Source organism: Trichomonas vaginalis, chromosome IV (assembly GCF_026262505.1).
Source record: "Trichomonas vaginalis G3 chromosome IV, whole genome shotgun sequence".
NCBI lineage: Eukaryota > Parabasalia > Trichomonadida > Trichomonadidae > Trichomonas > Trichomonas vaginalis.
This window is the reverse complement of record NC_067206.1, coordinates 37,231,162-37,249,764: the sequence shown is the minus strand read 5'-3', so window position 1 is coordinate 37,249,764 and position 18,603 is coordinate 37,231,162. Positions and strand designations below refer to the sequence as shown.

Below are 18,603 nucleotides of genomic sequence, written 5' to 3'. Positions count from 1 at the left end.
TATGTAAGAACAGGAAATGACAAGCACTGAGTTTGAAACAGTTAAAAAGATAGACAATGAGACCAAAATAGTTAGAATAGGTGATTTAAACGTAAGATACTCAAAGAAATACAACAAATATTCTTTGTCAGACATTATATCTCCATCTGGAAAGAAAACAAAGGACTGGGTTAGAATTGCTTCTACTCAGAAAATTTGACAAGAAATCCTGAGCTTATGATATCGGTAAGATTCTATGGAACTACAGCATATCTTATAGACAAAAGTCTTATACCAGTAGTTTTGTTCTGGATTGACCCAGTTGTTGGATATAATTTCATAACATATGGTTCATTCGATACGGAACGTTGCAGTGAAGGCTTACTTTACATCGTTCAGAAACCGAAGGACTTCAATACAAAGAGATATAAGATAGAAGAACATTTAATATAAGTAGTAGATATGACTCTACAGTCAATAGAGTTAAGGTTGTGTTTGTAAATGATATGAGAGCTGCTGAAACAGAACTGCTTGAAGTTTTTGAGAAAAGGTATGGTGCTCCCACGAAAGGTAAAGAAACGTTTGAAGTAGATGAGATAGATAGTGCTATAAAATTATTGACGAAGTTGCTGAAAAATACATGTAAAGCGTTTATTTTTGGTCTTTTATACAAGATAGAAAATAACGCTAATTTTATTTTTTTTTATTTTTTTATTTTGTATGTAAGAACAGAAATGTCAACAACAGAGAACACAACAACTGCTATCGTTCATGAAGCCATAGATGAAGAATACGAGTGGGTTCAGTATAACAAACAACTCCGTCTCATTCGTTCGGTCAAAGATGACATGTACCAAATGCAAAGTATTTTGAATGCTCTTCGTTCTACAAAGCAAGCATATCATTGGTTTGAAAAACCAACAGACAAAAGAACTTTTAGAAGAATTTCCTCATATGTTTGCGTCCCTCGAAAAACCGAGGAACGAGATTCCGTACGAAAATCGTAAAAATTTGCCAAATGGTTTGAAAGGATATTATGTACATAGACTTCTTGTAAATGCTGTTGCAATGTGGGCTTCACCTCGCTATGCTTGTTATATTTTCATGATGTTAGATGAAATTCATAGACAAGAACGTGAAGAGCTAGAGAACAAGCTTGAATCCAAAGACAAAAACATACAGAAAAGAATACCACGTTCGGTACCAAAAGGAAAGGAAAAGAACTATAAGTATATGATTTACACTGAAGAGATGGAAAATGAAGAAGATAAAGATATGGTTATGTTGCATTAGTCAGAAGAAACAACAAAAGCTTTTACGACCTTGCTAAGATTTACAAATCTGACAGAAATTGGTTCTATCGCGAAAACTTACCGATTTCAATGACACCAAATGAAGATGTTAAACAGATAGTTCAAGATACGTTACCTCAAACACACTATGATATGAAAGGTTGTACAATACTTACATTCAAAGAAGATTTGCCGCTACTGAAAGAAAAAATAAAACAGAGTATTTTGACAACTTCAAACAAGCAGAGTAAATGAACCATTTATTTTTCAAGCTTGACTTTTTACAATTTGAACTTTGTTCGCGTAGATATGAATTCTGAAAGAAGTATGAGGTCTTGTATGACTTTGTACTTCTCCCATAGTTCATGTCTGTCAAACTTACCTGCCATGGACTCTTCATAAGTTCCATGAAATCGTCTTCGGACAATCCGGGGAAAAGTACAATGTCAGTAAGTATTCTCTTTACATCCTTACTTAAACTCTTTGCTGTCTGTACACAAATGACAACTGAGATGTTAAAGTGTCTGAGCTTCTTAAGAATTCGACACATGTCTTGTTCTCTGTTCTTTAACAAAGGATGAGAAGCAAAGTCATCTAAGATAAGAAGACATCTGTGAGGGTAAGTCTTCCATCTAAGATTGCAATTTCTTCGAAAGGTACTCAATCTCTTTCTGTTTGTTTCTGAAGTGTTTCTTCTCTAATATTCTCTGCATTTCCTCATTTGGGTCTTTAAACTTCGAGTTTATATACTCATTTATAGCATTGTACTTCAAAACTCTCTTTGGTACTTCTTTATCCAATCTAACAACTCAGAGTCTTTTATACATACTAACTTAGACTTTTTTATAATATCTTTGAACGAATTGACGGTTTGGTCAAATTGACCGAAGTACTACAAATGACAACTAACTCATAGAATGGGTTCTTCTCATCTAGTTCTTGTTGTTGTGCAGCCATTTTAAGATAAGTGAAAGTCTTACCCGACCCAGGCGGTGCGATTAGACCTGTTATACCATTCTGAGCAAATAAGAACTTGTCATGTATGGGTTTTATCTGAGCATTTTCTAACTTCCTCTTGTTCTTGTTTAAAACATTCTCAAATTTCTTGTCAATGTCAGCAAACTTTTTTTCTAACATATTTTTAGAAAAATTAAAATTTTTATCTTTTACAAAATGTCTAGCGATTTCGCTATCTATATTCGAGACAAGCTTTTCGACAGCAAAACATCTGTCGACCATAAAATCTTACATAGTGTAAACAAGAAAGGTGAATTTGTTCTAAAGTTCTGTTTCTGGGAATATGACAAGAACCATAAAACCTTAAGCAGAGAAGTCTTAAAATTTGTCAATGACAGACTTGTTGACAGAGATGACGCCTCTTGGAGAGATGAAGTCCAACAAAACTTCTTAGAATGCAAAGAAGACACATGCGCTGTTCTTGAAAATGAAATAGAAAACAGAATAGAAGAGCTATTAAAGGACAAAGAACTTTTACAAAAATATGGTTCTGAGAAGTTTGACATAACTCCACCAGAAAAGAAGAAGAGAGAAAAGAAAGAAAAGAAAGTAGAAGAAGAGAAGAAAGAACCAGAGCCAGAGAAAAAGAAATTTGACATGTAAAAATAAAATTTTATTTTTAGAACATTTCTGGTCAATGTCAATGTTCTCTTCCTCTTTAGGAGCAAACACTGGCTTAGACTCTAAAATCTTTTTACCCAATTTACCTTGAACTTCAACTATCTTAGACTCATAATATTCATAGTCGTCTGCTTTCTTTGGTTCATAAGGTATAACAAGTTTGTATGCTTTGCCTTCTTTAAGGTTTGAAAACCTTCTGTCAAAACTTTCTTTGACTGTTAACAAACCTTCTATGTCTAAGTCTTCAAATTTCGCACCATTTTTAGTCACAATAGCAAACTTAACTGGTTCGATGTTCCAAACTTTGTCAAATGTAGACTTTTCAAAATGGTAGAAGTAAACATTCAAATATGTGAATGGGTCTAGTTCTTCTTTAAGTCCTGACATATACTTGTTGACTGAGATGAATTTTGTCATCTTTTCTATCGGATAAAAAAAATATTTTTTTTAAAATTTACTCAGAAAAATTTTTCTTTGTATATACACCATTCTGAACATCTAAAAGACTTTTGACATTTGCCAAGAATGTTCGTTTAGACGCTGTCATATAACCATACTCTTGACAATACTGTTTATACGAATCGTACAATGACCTTTCATCTAAACACTCAAAGTCAGTTTCATCTATGAAACAGTTCATATACACTCTTGTTTGCTTCTAACAATGTTTGTCTCTCTTCGGTATGTGGAATTTGTCTTGGATTGAACTTGAAATATCTAATGTCATGAAATATGAGAACAAGTGGTTGTAAAAGTTAGGTGTCAAAGTTTCTGCTAAGTCGTCAAAATATTCTGTATCTTGCATATGAGCTTCTGACGTTCTGACAACTACATATCTTCTGTCAGAACTTTCTAACTTCATCGGAACGGCGTTGTTTGAAACCATGACGAAGTTTGCAACATTTTCACAAACTCTTTGGTCTCTATACTTTCTTTCAACAACTCCAACTTTGTCTGTTATAAGACTCTTCAAAGCATCGAGTTTCAAAACTTTTGTTGTATCTATACTTTGAAGTTCGTTACATACTATAAGTTTCATATTCTCTATTGAAGAGTTAAATTTACCGCAGATGTTTTCTAAGTTTGTCATATTAGGGTTCGAATAGCCTCTAACAGTTTGCATAAGATATCTGTAAAGAAAGTGTTCTTACCTGTTCCTTGTTTTCCAATTATGATGAGAGCAGTTTCATTTTTAGCACTTGGATGTTGTAAGATGTTTGCAAACCAACATAAGATATACTCATAGACTCTTTCGTTTCCATTGCATATAATTTCTTTGACATGGTCTAACCAAGCTTCTATAACATTTTCTTTCCATTCTACTTGTTCGTATTTATATCCAGTGAAGATAGAATAGAAGTTTGGAGAAGGTGTATAGAACTTTATACCTCGAACTGAAAAATCTTCTAACTTTGACAATAAGATATCCCAAGCATCTAACATCTTCATGCCAACTTGTACAACTTTTATTTTCTTAAGTTTCTGTTTACATTCTTGTTCTGAAACTATTGTCGCTCTTGGTTTGTTAAAGACTACATCCCATTCTTTCATGACATAACATTCTGGGCAGAGTCGACATAAATGACTAAACGTTTCAAATTCTCGACTGCTTTGTTATAGTCTCGAAATGGACACATATTTCTGAACGCTTGGAAGTCATAAAAATCTGAAACGTCTATTCTGTACATTTTTATAAAAATAAAAAAAAATATTTTTTTATTCTTGAGCTTGTTGTTGCATTTTTCCATTTGTTGCATTTGTTGTTCTTGAGCTATTTGTTGTTGAAGTTGTTCTTGTAGTACAATACTTTCACCAGTTGCATCTTCCAATTCGAAACTTTCTGCCGTCATTGACAAATACATAGGACATAAAAGTTTTACAGGAACAAAGTTTGCGTCAACTAAGGTTAAGTTTATGTTTGCTAAAGTGTTTGAGTTCACTAAAGCTGAAAACTCTGCATTCGAATGAACAATAGGCAAACCAGCAGAGAAAGTGTTGTTTATACGCATGAGTATCTTTTGGTCATAGTAGTTTCTGTCGACATTCGAATAGCACTTTGAACCTAAGTTTGAAACAATATATAAGATTGGTGTACTTAAAGTCAATGGAACAGACAAACCTTGTATGACACCTTTTCCTGTTATAGGAAACTGTTGGTAGTAAAAACCAGATATAAGTTTTGTATTATAGCTCATATCGTTTATACTAAACTCAGTCGGACATCCAAACATAATGAAACCTGCTCTAGTTGCAGCACATGTTACATCCGTCCTTAAAGTATTAAATAAGTCAACAAAACCTGTTGGTGGTATATCTGAGTAAGTATCTTCAAAGGAGTATTTTTTACCATTCACAACAATAAATCTTCTGGTGTCAAAAGAGCAAAACAGGCTTTAGTCGTCATCGTGTTTAAGGTCAGTTTACAATATCGTCCTTGAGGACTTTGTAAGTTTGTTGTTATAGAATTATATGACTCAGGGTTTTTAGTCGTAATAGTATAAACCACTATGTCTTCTGCCATTTACTTAGCAAACAAACTTTAATGAAATGTTGTGGTCGTCAAATATTTTTATGACGTCTGGGAAACTATATTTTTAAGTTCAACGTTTCACCTCCTTTCATAACGTATATCTTGTCAATGACATTATATGAAACACCACAGCAACTAACGTCGGGTTCTATTTCTTTGATGTTTATATCGTCTGCCTCTGTCAAAAGTTTCAATAGTTCTTTCAAAACTTCATGAGGTGCAATGACATATGAGTTCACTTTTACAGGGTTGTGCTCAACCAAGTTTAACATTATACCCAAAGCCTGACAAATCTTCTCCTGAGTTTTAAGTTTGTCTTTAAGTTGTTGGTAGTCGTTTCGAATATCTGCAACAGAACTTAAGTCTCTGCTAACTTCAGGGTATGTTGGTTGTTCTTTTACAGGAACTATTGTTATATACCATCTTCGTCTTCGTATGGTTTCCCCATTTCAACATCTCTTTCTTTGACATTGACAATAACACTTTGACTGTTTGTTTGAGTTGGTGAATTTAACTTCACATCTGCCACCGCCATTAAACCTTTTGAAACACTTACGCTTCTATTTTTCGGAAATGACATTTTACTTAGAATAAAAAGATGGACGTATTTGAGTATCTCTTCGAATTGAAGCAAAACAAAGTTTACACACACAAACAATACAAATACATTGACAGAGTAGTTCTTTACACAAACAATGGAAAATGTTATAGAATAGCAGTCTTTGCTGAACCAAAATATTTTCATAAAGCAAAGAAAGTTGGTATAACCGAGATGGTGAAAGTTCTTGAAGCAGACAAAAATATAACAACAAAACTGACCGATATTTCTAAAGGTAAGTTTATAATACAATATTATATCAAAACTGGCGTACTGTCAATATTTGACGGAGAGAAGTCAGTTCAAGAACAACTTACTGACCTGCTGCCAAAATCTGCTCGATGGAAGCTGTCGTTATACCAATCTGAGGAGCCCCAGCAGGTTTCATCGAACGAATCTTCAAAAGAGCATCTTCCGTGAAAAGTGCTATTGGTTTTGTAAACTTCTTTGTTTCAATTCATTTGGACCGTCTCTGTCACCAGTATATTGTATTTGAACTGTACCAACAGTTGAAATACCACCCATAAAGTCTTCTGAGTCAGCAAATGGAATGCCAAGCCAAAAGTTTGAACGGTCTCCATTGTATATTGAGTTGTTTTGAGCTCCTGTATGGGTCCATACTTTCACATATGGCATAATAGAACTTTGCATTTCAGGGTTAATGGTTGTTGTGAAGTTGTTGTTAAAGTTCATAGCATCTAATGTCAAGTTGTATGACCTCATATCCTCAACTGTAGAATATTCTTCTCTTGGATATATTTGCCATCTATGTTTATATGATATTTAATACCGGGGTTGTAGAAACAAGAATAGTCATTTATAGTTCGTCTGAACAGTACAAACATAGTATCTGCATGTTTCATTGCAGTTGTTAAAGCAATATCTGTTCTTGCACCTGGGTCAGCACTTTGGTTTCCAACTTCACCTGCAAAGTCTTTGACAGATATTTGGTGTATAGGGAACATAAGCGGAACTGCAATATATTTGGCAGCTAAAGCATTTGAAATATCTGGGTCCAACATATAGACTGCAAGTTGCTTCTATTCTCTGCATTCAAACTTTTCGCATGTGAACTTAACTGGGTCCCAAGCAGTTCCAGCAGCATTGAAATAATAGTTTACTTCAGTGTTGAAGTTTGAGAAACCAAAGTCTAAGTCAACTTTGTCTTTGCAAAATTCGGCGAATGACGTTTGATTTGCTCCCTTTACGTCTGTAAGAGTGAATGGGTCTTGTGTTGGTGCAATGACTAAGTTATTTTTGCTTGGAGTAAGTTCGATAGAAATTTTTCCTGCCCAGTTTGGTAAGTATCTTAAAAACCTGAAGATGAGGAAAGATGACAAAGGAACTCTAAGTTTCAGTTTTACTTTGGTTACTGCTGCTGCAGTTTGTCCAGAAAGGTTAACATAAACTCCTGGAACGTTAGGGTCAAGTCTTCTTATTTTCTCAATAGTTGCATACTGGTCTGTTTGTTCTCTAGCTTGTGGTTGTACTGAGTTTCTCAAAGCGAACCATTCATAGTTTGCCCATGTTACTGTTTGAACTAAGTCAGAGTTAGAATATATCTTATATCCCATGAAAACTTCTGGAGCATATTGGTATCCGACATAGAAAATTCCATTGCAACCTTTCTTGTCAGACAACTTGGCAGAAGGTTTTATTTCAATGTCTTGTTCCACGTATAAGAAAGAGTTGTCAATAGAAATTATATGAAACCTGTCGCAAGCAATATCTACTGTTGTTGAAGAACCTTCTCCAAACTCACCTACGTTTCCATAAGAAACAGCAGTTGTATATTCGTAAGTTCCAGGAACTATTTCTGACCTTCTAATGGCATTGTCGCATTCGTTATACCATTCGGAAACATTTCCATTCATGGCATCCAAAACTGTTGGCGTTATATTCTGAGCGGCGTACATTTCATATGGGTAAAAATATAGAATAGTTGGATTTATATGCCATAATAGAACCCACGTGGACCAAGCTTTACTTTCTTCCTGACTGAGTTTTTAACTCTTCTTTTTCCTTCATTGCCCTCTGCTTCAAGTTGTTGCATCTTTGCCTCATGTTCACCTAGTATGTTGTAAATTTCCCATGTCCTTTTTGCCTTTGGGCTCTGGTCGCCCATCTCAGGTAACCTATATCCTAGAAAGAGTTTGTCATAGTTTGTATTTGAGTCTTTGCGTATTGTTTGCATGACTCTTTCCTGAGTTTCCGGTTCAAGCTCTTCAAACAGTGCCTGTCCATATGGAATAAGCTCGTTTCCAAATATATGTTTTTGTAGCCATTCTGGTTTTCTTTCCATGTTACCAATTATATCTTTTGTGAACGGGAAAGCTTTTACCCAATCTTTCAGTCTTGCGTCGTTTATTTCTGTAGTTGGTTTTATTTTGTCAAGGAACATGTTTTTCAATACTAACATTTCATTTGGTACTGTCCATTTGAGTTTTCTTAAATATTCATCCCTTCTCGGTTCATTGTCTGCAAAGTAAGTTTTTATGACATTTTGTAAACTTTCGTTTGCAAGGTCATGTACAATAGGTTCTCTTCCTTCTCCCTCCCTAACTTTCTTTCTAAACTCTTCACCAATATACCATCTCTATGGTTCTGTGTAGTTCTTTGAGATAAATGTTCTAGAACGTCAGGTGTTATATTTCCATCAGCCATGTTCATTTCATACTGGTTCAAAATATCTGCATGTTTCATATCTTTCAATGGCATTAAAGCCGCGCTTAAAATACCAGCTATATCTCGTTCACCATTCAATTCCATTGCGTCTACAACTTCTTGGAATTGTGGTTGTAAGTTTATGAACCACCTATCCGGATTAGCTTTATGACCCCATCTCATTGTAGTTCCATCGTCTGCAGAAACAAAAGTAGGTTTGTTTCCATCTTGGTTAGGTTCTGAATGAACTTTAAACAATGTTTCATTTCTATATGTTTTCTTGAAATTTAACCTTTTATCTTCACCGAGTTCATCCAAAGATTGAACGTTAAATGCTCGTAAGTAAAAAGGGTTGTTGTATTTGTGTACATTTTCTTTCAGTGCTTCCATTCTATGCGAATATTTTCATCTGGTGTTGGAGTCTTTTGTATGTCGGCAAACATTTTTCGATATTCTTCTACTATGTCAGCCGAATTTTTTTTAGACTCTTGGAAATATTCCATATTCTCCGCATACTCTTGTTGAGGGTCAAGATTTTTCGGCTGTTCCAAATCTTCATCTAGTTCTGTGAAGTTAGTTTCCAAAGGAAGGACTTGTTCGTTTCCTTCAGGCTCTTCTAGCTGTTGTTGCTGAACTATTTCTTCCATGTCTGGTTGTATCTGAACTTCTTCCTGTGGAGTTTCTTGTACCTCATCTGCTGGCATTTCATATATTCCGAGACCGTTTTCAACAATTTCCCTATCTACGTCATCCGCATTCATAAGCTTTTGTTCTTTCGTTCCGTCTCTATTTTTTACGCGTTTCATGACGAAAGTTGAATTGTCATTTAGCTCTGACATCAAATATCTCGGAGTAAATTCATCCATGTCATTTGGATGATATGCTATTAAATCATATCCCTTAGCGAGCTTGTATTTTCCAGGTTTGAGATTATATCCGTTTTGGTGCTGAGCCATAAAGCTAAATAGGTTCGGGTCAGTATTTCCATCCTTGAACTTTCCAATAGCTTCTTTATATCTGTCACTAAAGTCAATACTATCTGGGAAACCACACTCTTCTTTAAGCATTTTTAAGAATTCTTGGTTTCCTTGTTCTCTACTTCTTTTATGTCCTTGCTCTGTTTGTGGTTGTTGTTGTGCAGGGTTTTGAACTGTTGTTGCTGTGCTGGTTGTTGTGTTGGTTGTTGTGCTGGTTGTGGAGGTGTTGTTGTGCTGGTTGTTGTGTTGGTTGTTGTGTTGGTTGTGTGTTGGTTTTGGTGCATGCCTGTGTCTGTGTCCATGTGACGATGTAAATGTTTCTAGTAGTCCTGGTGCAGGTGCTTCCTTGGAGGGTTTGGTGGTATATAAGTTCCACCAGCTGGCACATATGTTCCATCTGCAGCGTAATGTCCTACCTGACTTTTCGTTCTTAAGAAAGCATTTACTAGGTCTGTTTTGGTCTGTTGTAACTCTTTTTCTTGACTTTTCACAACAGTTGCTCTAACGGCGTCATAGGCACTTTGAACTGCCTGTCTCGTTGCTGCATCTGTTATTTTCGTCATATTTTGTGCTACTTCTTTTAACTCTTTGTCGAAACCTTCAGACTTCAGTTTCTTTCCAGATGAGAAATCGTTCACTTGTTTCACCTTACTATGAAGAGCTTCGAAGGCGTTCTTAAAGTCAGCATTTGTTAAAGTTTCATTTGAACTGTCTTCAATCCGCTTGTATTTTTGTCCTTATTGACCCTATGAGTTGGGCTGCTTTAGCGTTGGCTTGGGCATCTAACCAGTCATTGTTAGCTTTTATATATTCTGAGCTTTTCATTGCCTTTTGCATAGCCCGCGTCGTTATTTTTACTTTCTTGTGCTAAGTTTTCATACTGTACGGTTTGGTTTTGCAACTGTAAAAGTTTTTCTGCCTTTACAGTTGCTTCAACTTCTTTTTATACTCATCGCTATCCATATATGTCTTCAGGGCTTTTTGTTTTATTTCTTCATCTTTCAGTACTTTATATCGAGTAGTATGGTTTTTTCAAATTTATGACATCTTGTTCCATTTTTGCTACTTCTGCTGCTTTTTCTGACACTTTTTTCGCATATTCCTCTGTACTTAGTTCTTTCAGTTGTTCTTCTTTCTTCTTTTTCTCTACGTTTAACTCATTGAGTTTCTTTGTGTGTCTGTCATATTCTAGTTTCTTTTTCGTTTTCACTTATTTGCTTCTGTATGTCTATGTTTGACTTTTTGACATCTGTTATTTGATTTTTGAGTGAACTCAAATTCATTTGACTTTGAGGGTTATATGCTGTTCCGTCTGCAGCTCCACCATAGCCTGCCATTTTCGCTAAAAGTGCCGCTCTTAAACCTCCACTCTGTGCACCAACAACTCGGTTTAAAAGCATAGGATTGCTTGACATTTGTTGCAACATAGTGGGGTCATTCAGCATTTGTTGTTGCAACTGTTGTTGTGGTGTCAGTTTTACTATTGGATGTTTCAATGCTCTCTTCCTCTTACGTATATTCTTACGTAGCTTACGTGGCATTTTAAGTGAAGTTAAAAAGCGGCTTTTGACAGATGTTTGTATGACACTTTCTCCGGTTTATAGGACCTCTCTCATATTCTATCTTGTCATATCTAAACTCATAGTCATGTATGTCCTCTAACCATCTCATAACGGTTTCCAAACCACTTTTATCGGATGTAAAGTAAAAACATGGATGGTTATGTAAAACGTCTAAAGTTTCTAAAGAGTCTCTCAAAGTATACTTCTTGGAACGCCCGTAACTTTTCTGTAGCGACGATAGACCCTTACTTGTCCGGACATAGTTATACTATTTTGAGTCCTCTACAAAAAAAGTCAACAGCAACGACTTTCAAAAATTTTATGGGCTAGAAGGGGCGCAGCCCCTGGGAAGCCCCCTATACCCAAAAAAACCTCATTTTATATAAACTGCATTTTATACTAACATCTTCGGGGCTAGAGGGCACGAAGTGCCTGGAGGCCCCAATACCTTTTTTTTTATATATTTACATGGTCACAGAGCTTATTTTCATTGTCAAAACTTAAAAATTTTTAGTGGACTATACCCTTAAATAAAAATCATAAGTTCTCAAGAGTAGGTGACAAAAGTGCATACTCTTAAACAACCGTCGGATTTCCGGGTGAAATCGTGACACACTTTCGTCTTTCGTAGGCAGTGGTGGTTGTTACAAAAGGTAACTTCGAATGAAAAAAAAAAAGGGTATTGGGGCTTCCAGGCACTTCGTGCCCTCTAGCCCCGAAGATGTTTTGTCACTTTTCTGTCACTTTTCAGGAAAAAACATTTTTATTGTATATAAAATGAATTTTACAAAACCACCGTTACCCTTCTTTGGAAATAAGAGTAGATGTAAAGATATTCTATTGAGAGAACTTAAGAAACTACCGAATGGTCTAACATTTGTAGATTTGTTCGGTGGAAGTTTCTATATATCTCATTTGTGCCATACAATATTTCCTGACTCAAAGATTATATGCAATGACTTCGACAACTATATGGACCGTCTCAAACATATACCAGACACAAACAAAATATTGAAAGAGTTAAAAGAAAAGATACCTATAGGTAAGATGGAACGTATACCATTAGATAAGAAAAATACTGTCAGAGAGGTTTTGAAAAAAGCAGAGTATATTGACTGGGATAGTATATCTTCTAGACTATTATATAGTGGTGCTATAAGAGTTCATGACATTGAAACACTTATGTCAAAAGTTTTATATCTTAACTATACAAAGGTTTTCAAAAAGAACATAGAAAAATATACTGAGGGTATAGAGTTTGTGAGATGTCGTTGGACAGAGTTGTATGAAAAATATAAAGACAAGGAAAATGTTTTCTTTATAGTAGACCCGCCGTTCTATAACACATGGGATTTTCAATACCAAGTAGACTGGACTTTGAGAGACTCTTTAGAAACTTTAGACGTTTTACATAACCATCCATGTTTTTACTTTACATCCGATAAAAGTGGTTTGGAAACCGTTATGAGATGGTTAGAGGACATACATGACTATGAGTTTAGATATGACAAGATAGAATATGAGAGAGGTCCTATAAACCGGAAAAAGTGTCACAACAAAGAAATTTTATTGGTAACTAAATGTGGTTTGAAATAGGACTACTTGTTTTAGGTTTTTTCCATTGTGTCATTTACTTATTTGACGTGGCTGAGAAGTACAGAGAATATGAAGATGAACCAATGTCTGCAAATGTTCAGCATATGTACTCGTAAGAGATATTTTTATCTAATATTAAATGGACGCACAGAACTTAGCGAATGCACAGCAACCTGGACAACCAAACCCAGAGAATATTCCAAATGAAGTTAGAATACAAACTGCAATGGCAAACTATGGTCAAGTGCCAACAGATGTACAAATGCAAACTGCCATGTCAAATGACGCTGCGTTAGGTTTGCCACCATGGTATGCAAATATGAGATGGAAAGAGTTTTATACAAACCCTGAAGTGGGATATAAACAACTCTATGCAGATGACGCGAACACAGGAGTTGACCCAGAGTATGTTTTCTACCAGAGAGAGAAACAGAATGTATGAGCTCCAGTTAAAAAATGCTATGGAACTCAACAGGAAACGTAAGAGACTAGGCGGACATTAGATTTTTACATATAGTAAAATGGGTTTCTTTGGAAGAATAGGAAACTTCTTTCGAAATGTTGGAAGGTATATGGAATGGAATAAAATCTGTCGGAAGAGGAATTTGGAACGGAGTCAAAAATATTGGCAAAAGAGTAGGTCAATTCGTTGGTATTATACCTAAAGACCCTGAACCAGAAGAACAAGCTCCTGTTATACAACAACCTGAACCTGCACCACAGTCTAGTTGGCAACCAAATCCAACACCTCAACCGTATTAAAATTATATTTTTACCGTTCGATAGTATAGTTGTATATGAAACTAAGTTCTAAGTAAAACGCATGGTATAATGGAACTATTCTCTTTCTTCCATCTGTTTGTAAACCATACTTGAAAGTCTGAAATACTTCCACTTGGTGGTTCATATAGCTTTGTAGCTTTTTTCGTAAAAGTCATTTGCCAAGCATAAAAAGAGTTTTGGGCGCCAGAAAAATGAAGCATGAACGATAATAGCATCTGAGTCGAAAACATTTTCATATGTTCCATTAGGGTTTTCGACTTCATAAAAGTCCGGGTGTACTGGATATTCTGCAGGCTGATTTAACATCCTCAAAAATCTATACCATGCCAAGTTGTTATATTTTGTAGAAATATAAACGTTTTCTCCAAGGTCTTCTATTTTATTGATTTTAACAGTTGCATTTTTCCTGTCATATATAATATCGAGATGGTACTCTCCTTCGTCAATGTTGTACTGTTTTGCATATTCGAGATAGATATCGTTATTTTTTCTTGAAAAGCTTGAAGAGTTGTTTCTAAGTTTACAAGCAAATTCACTTGTAAAAGTTTTCCCTGTTCAAATTTCTCATACGTACGTTTTTCTTTGTTATAGTATCGAACTTCAAAACCGACCGTAAATGGGAAACCATGTATGGCTTCTGAAATGAACTTCATTCTACGAAAGCCAACAGCTTTTGTGACGGATGGGTCTCTTAGCCATCTCAATGGGTAGTCAAAACGATAGCCTTCATGCTTTACGGTATCTGTCTCAAACTTTTGACCTACATTCGTAAAAAGTTCATCTAATGGTTTAGTTGTAGCAACTCTTGAATTTTCTTTTTCTATTGAAAGCATTTTTTATCTAGAATAAAAATGTCGAAAGAAACAGCGTCTATGAGAGAAATACAACACAACCGACAACTCATTGTACAAGCTCTAAATAAGAACACAACAAACTTTTCAAACTATTCTAAGATATCTGAGTCATTGAAAGAAGGAAACTTAAAACTGACATTAAACCCTTTAACAGACGAGTTTCTGTTTCAAGACAACAAGAACCATACTGTTTGTATAAATCCAACAAAAAGAACTTTAAACGAGAAACCTATAGATGAACTTCTTTTGAAGGCAGATATTGACAACAAAGCTGACAAAGAGTATGTAGATGCAACAAGAGACTATATTTTCGCATGGACAGATAGAACATACCCACAAAAACATCATACACATAACATCTATGACGTAGATGAACTACCAGCAATGTTAGATGACAAAGTATAGATCCAAGGTGATGTGATTTTTGCATCCCTGGGATGGACGATACACCCAAAGTGTCACCTTTTTAGGATAACATGAATTTTAAATATCATGAGAGTTCTGCAAACCATATGCACAATATCTATTCAGCCTGACTTCTTGATATATGAGTTAGACTTCTTAAATATTGTGCTTGGGGCGATATAAGCATTTCCGAGATTACCATCGTGCTCTATAGTATGCTACTTCTCCCTGGTTCTAGCTCAGTTCCAAGGATATTGGCGTTCAAGGATTTGGCAAGGTCCTTCCGAAGTCTCTCATTCGAAGAGAGATTTCGGAAGAATCTTGCCTTAAAGTACTCCAACTCTTGTTCTTTTGTTCCTAAATAGTGAGAAAAGTTATTTGACTACTTAAGGTAGAGATTATCCGAGGTCCCTCATTTGATGAGAGGCCTCGGATAATCTCTGCCTTAAAATTGTACACTTGTAGTCCATGAGAGTGTAAGTATACATTGATAGGACAGCTTTCTTCTGAAGTCTTAGATTTGATGAGAACCTCAGAAGAAAACTGTCCTATTTTATAGTAAAAGGAGTTTCAGGAGCTCCAAAGCTCCCTTTCGTAAGGATTAGGAGCTTTGGAGCTCCTGGTTCGTAGATGTGTTTCGCATCTTCATCAGCAAAGGACATTTACCATCTGGGACTTTGTTGATGGAGACTCAGGAGCTCCAAAGCTCCCTTTAGTAAGGATTAGAAGTTTTGAAGCTCCTGGTTCGTAGACGTGTTTCGCATCTTTCATCAGAAGAGGCCCAAATGGTAAATAGCCTCTGCTGATGAGCTTCAGGAGCTCCAAGGCTCCCTCTCGTAACGATTAGGAGCTTTGTAGCTCCTGAAGGTAAGGTAGGATTGCTCTGATCTCTAATCAGTAGATGCCATGCCTCATTATGAACTCTACTGACAAGAGATCAAGAGCTCCAAGGACTCCCTTTTGAGTTAGTGGCGTTCTCACCATTTAGTAGGATTGCTGATCCTACTAATGAAGTGATCACTTAGTATACGTTTTGAATAAATTGAATTTTTTTTAGAATTTAGTATTTTTATAGACATCACATGTATATTATAAATACATAAATATATTCTTTAATTCAAAAAATTCAATTCGGTTTTGGGATGGGTATCCCAGCCCCAAGTATTCAATTTTATTCAATTTTTTAAGAATTTTGGGTTGGGATGCCCAGACCAAAACAAGCTTTATATTTTGATGTGTAGATACGTATGTGTGCATCATTGTTGTGTTATATATTATGTTTTTAATGAAAAAAAAATCTGATTCAAAAAAAATTATCACTAATTAGTTGATAATATAAAGAAAAAATAGATAAATTGTATGTTTTGAGAGTATTTATCCACATTCACTCATATGAATTTCATTAAATAGTGTCTTTTTACTCCAAAATTTATTTTGAATTATTGAAATCAAAGAAAAAAAATCAGAAAAATTTCTCGAAATTTTTATTTTCAAAAAAAATTTGGATTTTATATTGAAAACTGACACTGGGAGGACGATAGGGCTGGGATTGGAGATACCCCGCTCACTTGGGAAAAATACGGATCTATAGACAAAGCGGATAAAACATATGTTGACAATAAAATGTCAAGTGAAGTGACAAGAGCTGACAAAGAATATTCTAAAAAGACTCATACACATACCATTGCAAATATTACAAACTTACAAGAAACCTTAAACAGGAAAAGTGACGTTGGACATACACATAACTTCTTCTCAACTGTTGGTATAGAAAGTATTTTAGGAACGATTGAAGAAACTGGTGGGGGTGGATTATATTTTAAACCTCCTAACTTTCCAGAAGGTTTAACATCGGATAAAGACATTAGATGTAGAAATGTCTATGTCATGGAGGATGAAAAAAAAGTTAAATTCACTGCTCAAGATTTATATGATAAAAAAGCTGACAAAACAGAGCTTCAAACGTTAAAGACAGAAATACTTCAAACAGTATATCCTATAGGTTCTATTTACACGTCAATGAACTCTACCAGACCAGAAGTAGTACTTGGTCTCGGAACTTGGACTCAAATAGTCGACAGGTTTTTGTATTGTGCAAACTCTTCAAAGGAAACAGTGGAAGTAAAACGATTTCAGGTGAAAACTTACCTGCACACAGTCACTACATAAATTTAAGTACATCTGAAGCAGGTTTGCATAGGCATAAATATTGGGGTTGGTCAACAATGACAAAAGGTAAAGGATATGATGTTAAAGACGACGTTCAGTTTGCTATAAATGGTTCCTGGGATGACACTTGGAGAGAAGGAGACCATACACATCGCGTTTCAGGGTATACGCAAACAACGGGACAAAGTAAAGACTACATGCCACCTTACATGACAGTTTACGCATGGTATAGAAATGCTTAGTCGTCATTTTCAACTTCTTTAGCATATTCGTCAGGAGTTGTCTTATATTTGTTAGGAACTGTCTTTGAAAGTATACCACCTTGAACTTTGACAAGTTTGAAACGAGGTCTGACAATAGTAGTTTTATCTTCTGCTTGCAGTCTGTACATTTTGCCATGTTTGCCTAAAACTTCATAATATTCTCTTGTATACTTTCTTCTATTTTTACGAACACGAATGTGAGTACCTGTCGGGTACTTGTTGTTGTCATAGTCAATAGTATTTTCATATGGGTCGCGTTTAGGTATTTCTATTTTTACTTTGTCACCTTTCTTAAGTTTGAAGCCTGGCATTCTTTCTTGTTTGTCTCTTTTGACTAAACTATTAAATATATAGTCTTTCTCTAAGTCAGGGTTGTTTTTCATTTCTTCGGGGGAGTGGTTTCCCAAACCTTTTTGTTTACGGCTATTGTAAATATTTAAAACTTGTCTCATCTTTGCCATGGAGAAGTGTCTATACTTGTCGTCATATGACATTTCATCTACCTCACCACCTTGTGGTTGATTTAAGTCTTAAGATTTTTATACAACTGTCAATGACACCAAGAGCAGAATGGTTTTGGTCGACAATGAAATATTGGTTTACATTTTTTGAACGCAGATAGTTTTTAATATCGTCTGATTTGAAAGAACTTTCACAGTCAGATGTCAGTTTTGTTGGATGGTATTTGTCAACAAATATTGTCAAAGCAGTTTTCACATCTAAAATATTTTTGGACCATAATGGTATGGCTTCACAGTATCTTGTGTTTTGACCGACAAATATTAGCCAGTATGGTGGTCCATCTTCTCTATATCTCGGAATGTTTTCCAAGATATCCATAAACCAAGCATTTGGTGTTGAACTAAAGATTTTTACCATGAGTGCTTTCTTTGTCGCTTTAGAAACATACGGGTCCTTGTTTGAATTCGTCATTTTTAACCCATAAGAAATGGGTTTATTTGGCGCATTAGCAGGAGTCGCATCTAGATTTTTGCCCGCAGTGGGAACACTAGCCAGAGGTGCATTTGGAATTGGAAGGAAGATTTTGAGTACATTAGGTATACTGAAAGAGAAAGCACAACCTATTATACAAACTGTACAGAAAGGTTGGGAGGTAGCACGAGATGCAGCAAATCTTATTCCAAATCCTGAAACAAGAGGAAAAGTTCAAGGATGGATGGACAATGTAGGAAGACAAGCAGGAAACTACTATAACAAAGCAAATGACTACTATAACCAAGCAGGACACTATATGGACCAAGGTGAAAGATTCTTTAACAGAGGATATAACCA

General features: G+C 35.4%; 4 protein-coding genes and 4 pseudogenes across 8 annotated transcripts, besides 6 other annotated features; 4 read left to right on the top strand and 4 right to left on the bottom strand.

Moving 5' to 3' along the window:
• Nucleotides 1-7,899: part of a mobile genetic element that runs on past the window's edge.
• On the top strand, nucleotides 718-1,522 carry TVAGG3_0237190 (annotated as a pseudogene). The gene has a single exon. A coding segment is annotated over exon 1 (805 nt).
• On the top strand, nucleotides 2,445-2,891 carry TVAGG3_0237180 (uncharacterized protein; the record flags this gene model as incomplete). Its single annotated transcript, XM_051227543.1, has 1 exon — nucleotides 2,445-2,891. The coding sequence occupies one exon, from the start codon at nucleotides 2,445-2,447 to the stop codon at nucleotides 2,889-2,891; it is 447 nt and encodes a 148-aa protein (XP_051112529.1).
• An 86-nt stretch (nucleotides 7,900-7,985) lies between the features above and the next one.
• Nucleotides 7,986-8,438, bottom strand: TVAGG3_0237160 (protein of unknown function, DUF4106 family; the record flags this gene model as incomplete). The annotated part of the gene is made up of 1 exon (XM_051227542.1): nucleotides 7,986-8,438. The coding sequence occupies one exon, from the start codon at nucleotides 8,436-8,438 to the stop codon at nucleotides 7,986-7,988; it is 453 nt and encodes a 150-aa protein (XP_051112528.1).
• A 922-nt stretch (nucleotides 8,439-9,360) lies between these two features.
• Nucleotides 9,361-11,219, bottom strand: TVAGG3_0237150 (annotated as a pseudogene). The gene has a single exon. A coding segment is annotated over exon 1 (1,859 nt).
• Nucleotides 11,220-11,744: 525 nt separating this feature from the next.
• Nucleotides 11,745-11,766: a mobile genetic element.
• Nucleotides 11,745-11,766: a terminal%2Cinverted (terminal inverted repeat of Kolobok-1_TV transposon ID:TVAGG3_0013400).
• Nucleotides 11,767-11,791: 25 nt separating this feature from the next.
• Nucleotides 11,792-11,821: a mobile genetic element.
• A 2,002-nt stretch (nucleotides 11,822-13,823) lies between these two features.
• TVAGG3_0237120 lies at nucleotides 13,824-14,452 on the bottom strand (annotated as a pseudogene). The gene has a single exon. A coding segment is annotated over exon 1 (629 nt).
• Nucleotides 14,453-14,873: 421 nt separating this feature from the next.
• Nucleotides 14,874-16,468: a mobile genetic element.
• Nucleotides 16,469-18,603: part of a mobile genetic element that runs on past the window's edge.
• TVAGG3_0237100 (phage tail repeat-like family) lies at nucleotides 16,502-16,959 on the top strand (the record flags this gene model as incomplete). The annotated part of the gene is made up of 1 exon (XM_001288580.1): nucleotides 16,502-16,959. A coding segment is annotated over one exon (458 nt), but the record flags the coding sequence as incomplete, so codon positions are not given.
• On the bottom strand, nucleotides 17,299-18,243 carry TVAGG3_0237090 (annotated as a pseudogene). Its single transcript has one exon. A coding segment is annotated over exon 1 (945 nt).
• TVAGG3_0237080 (uncharacterized protein) lies at nucleotides 18,260-18,576 on the top strand (the record flags this gene model as incomplete). The annotated part of the gene is made up of 1 exon (XM_051227541.1): nucleotides 18,260-18,576. A coding segment is annotated over one exon (317 nt), but the record flags the coding sequence as incomplete, so codon positions are not given.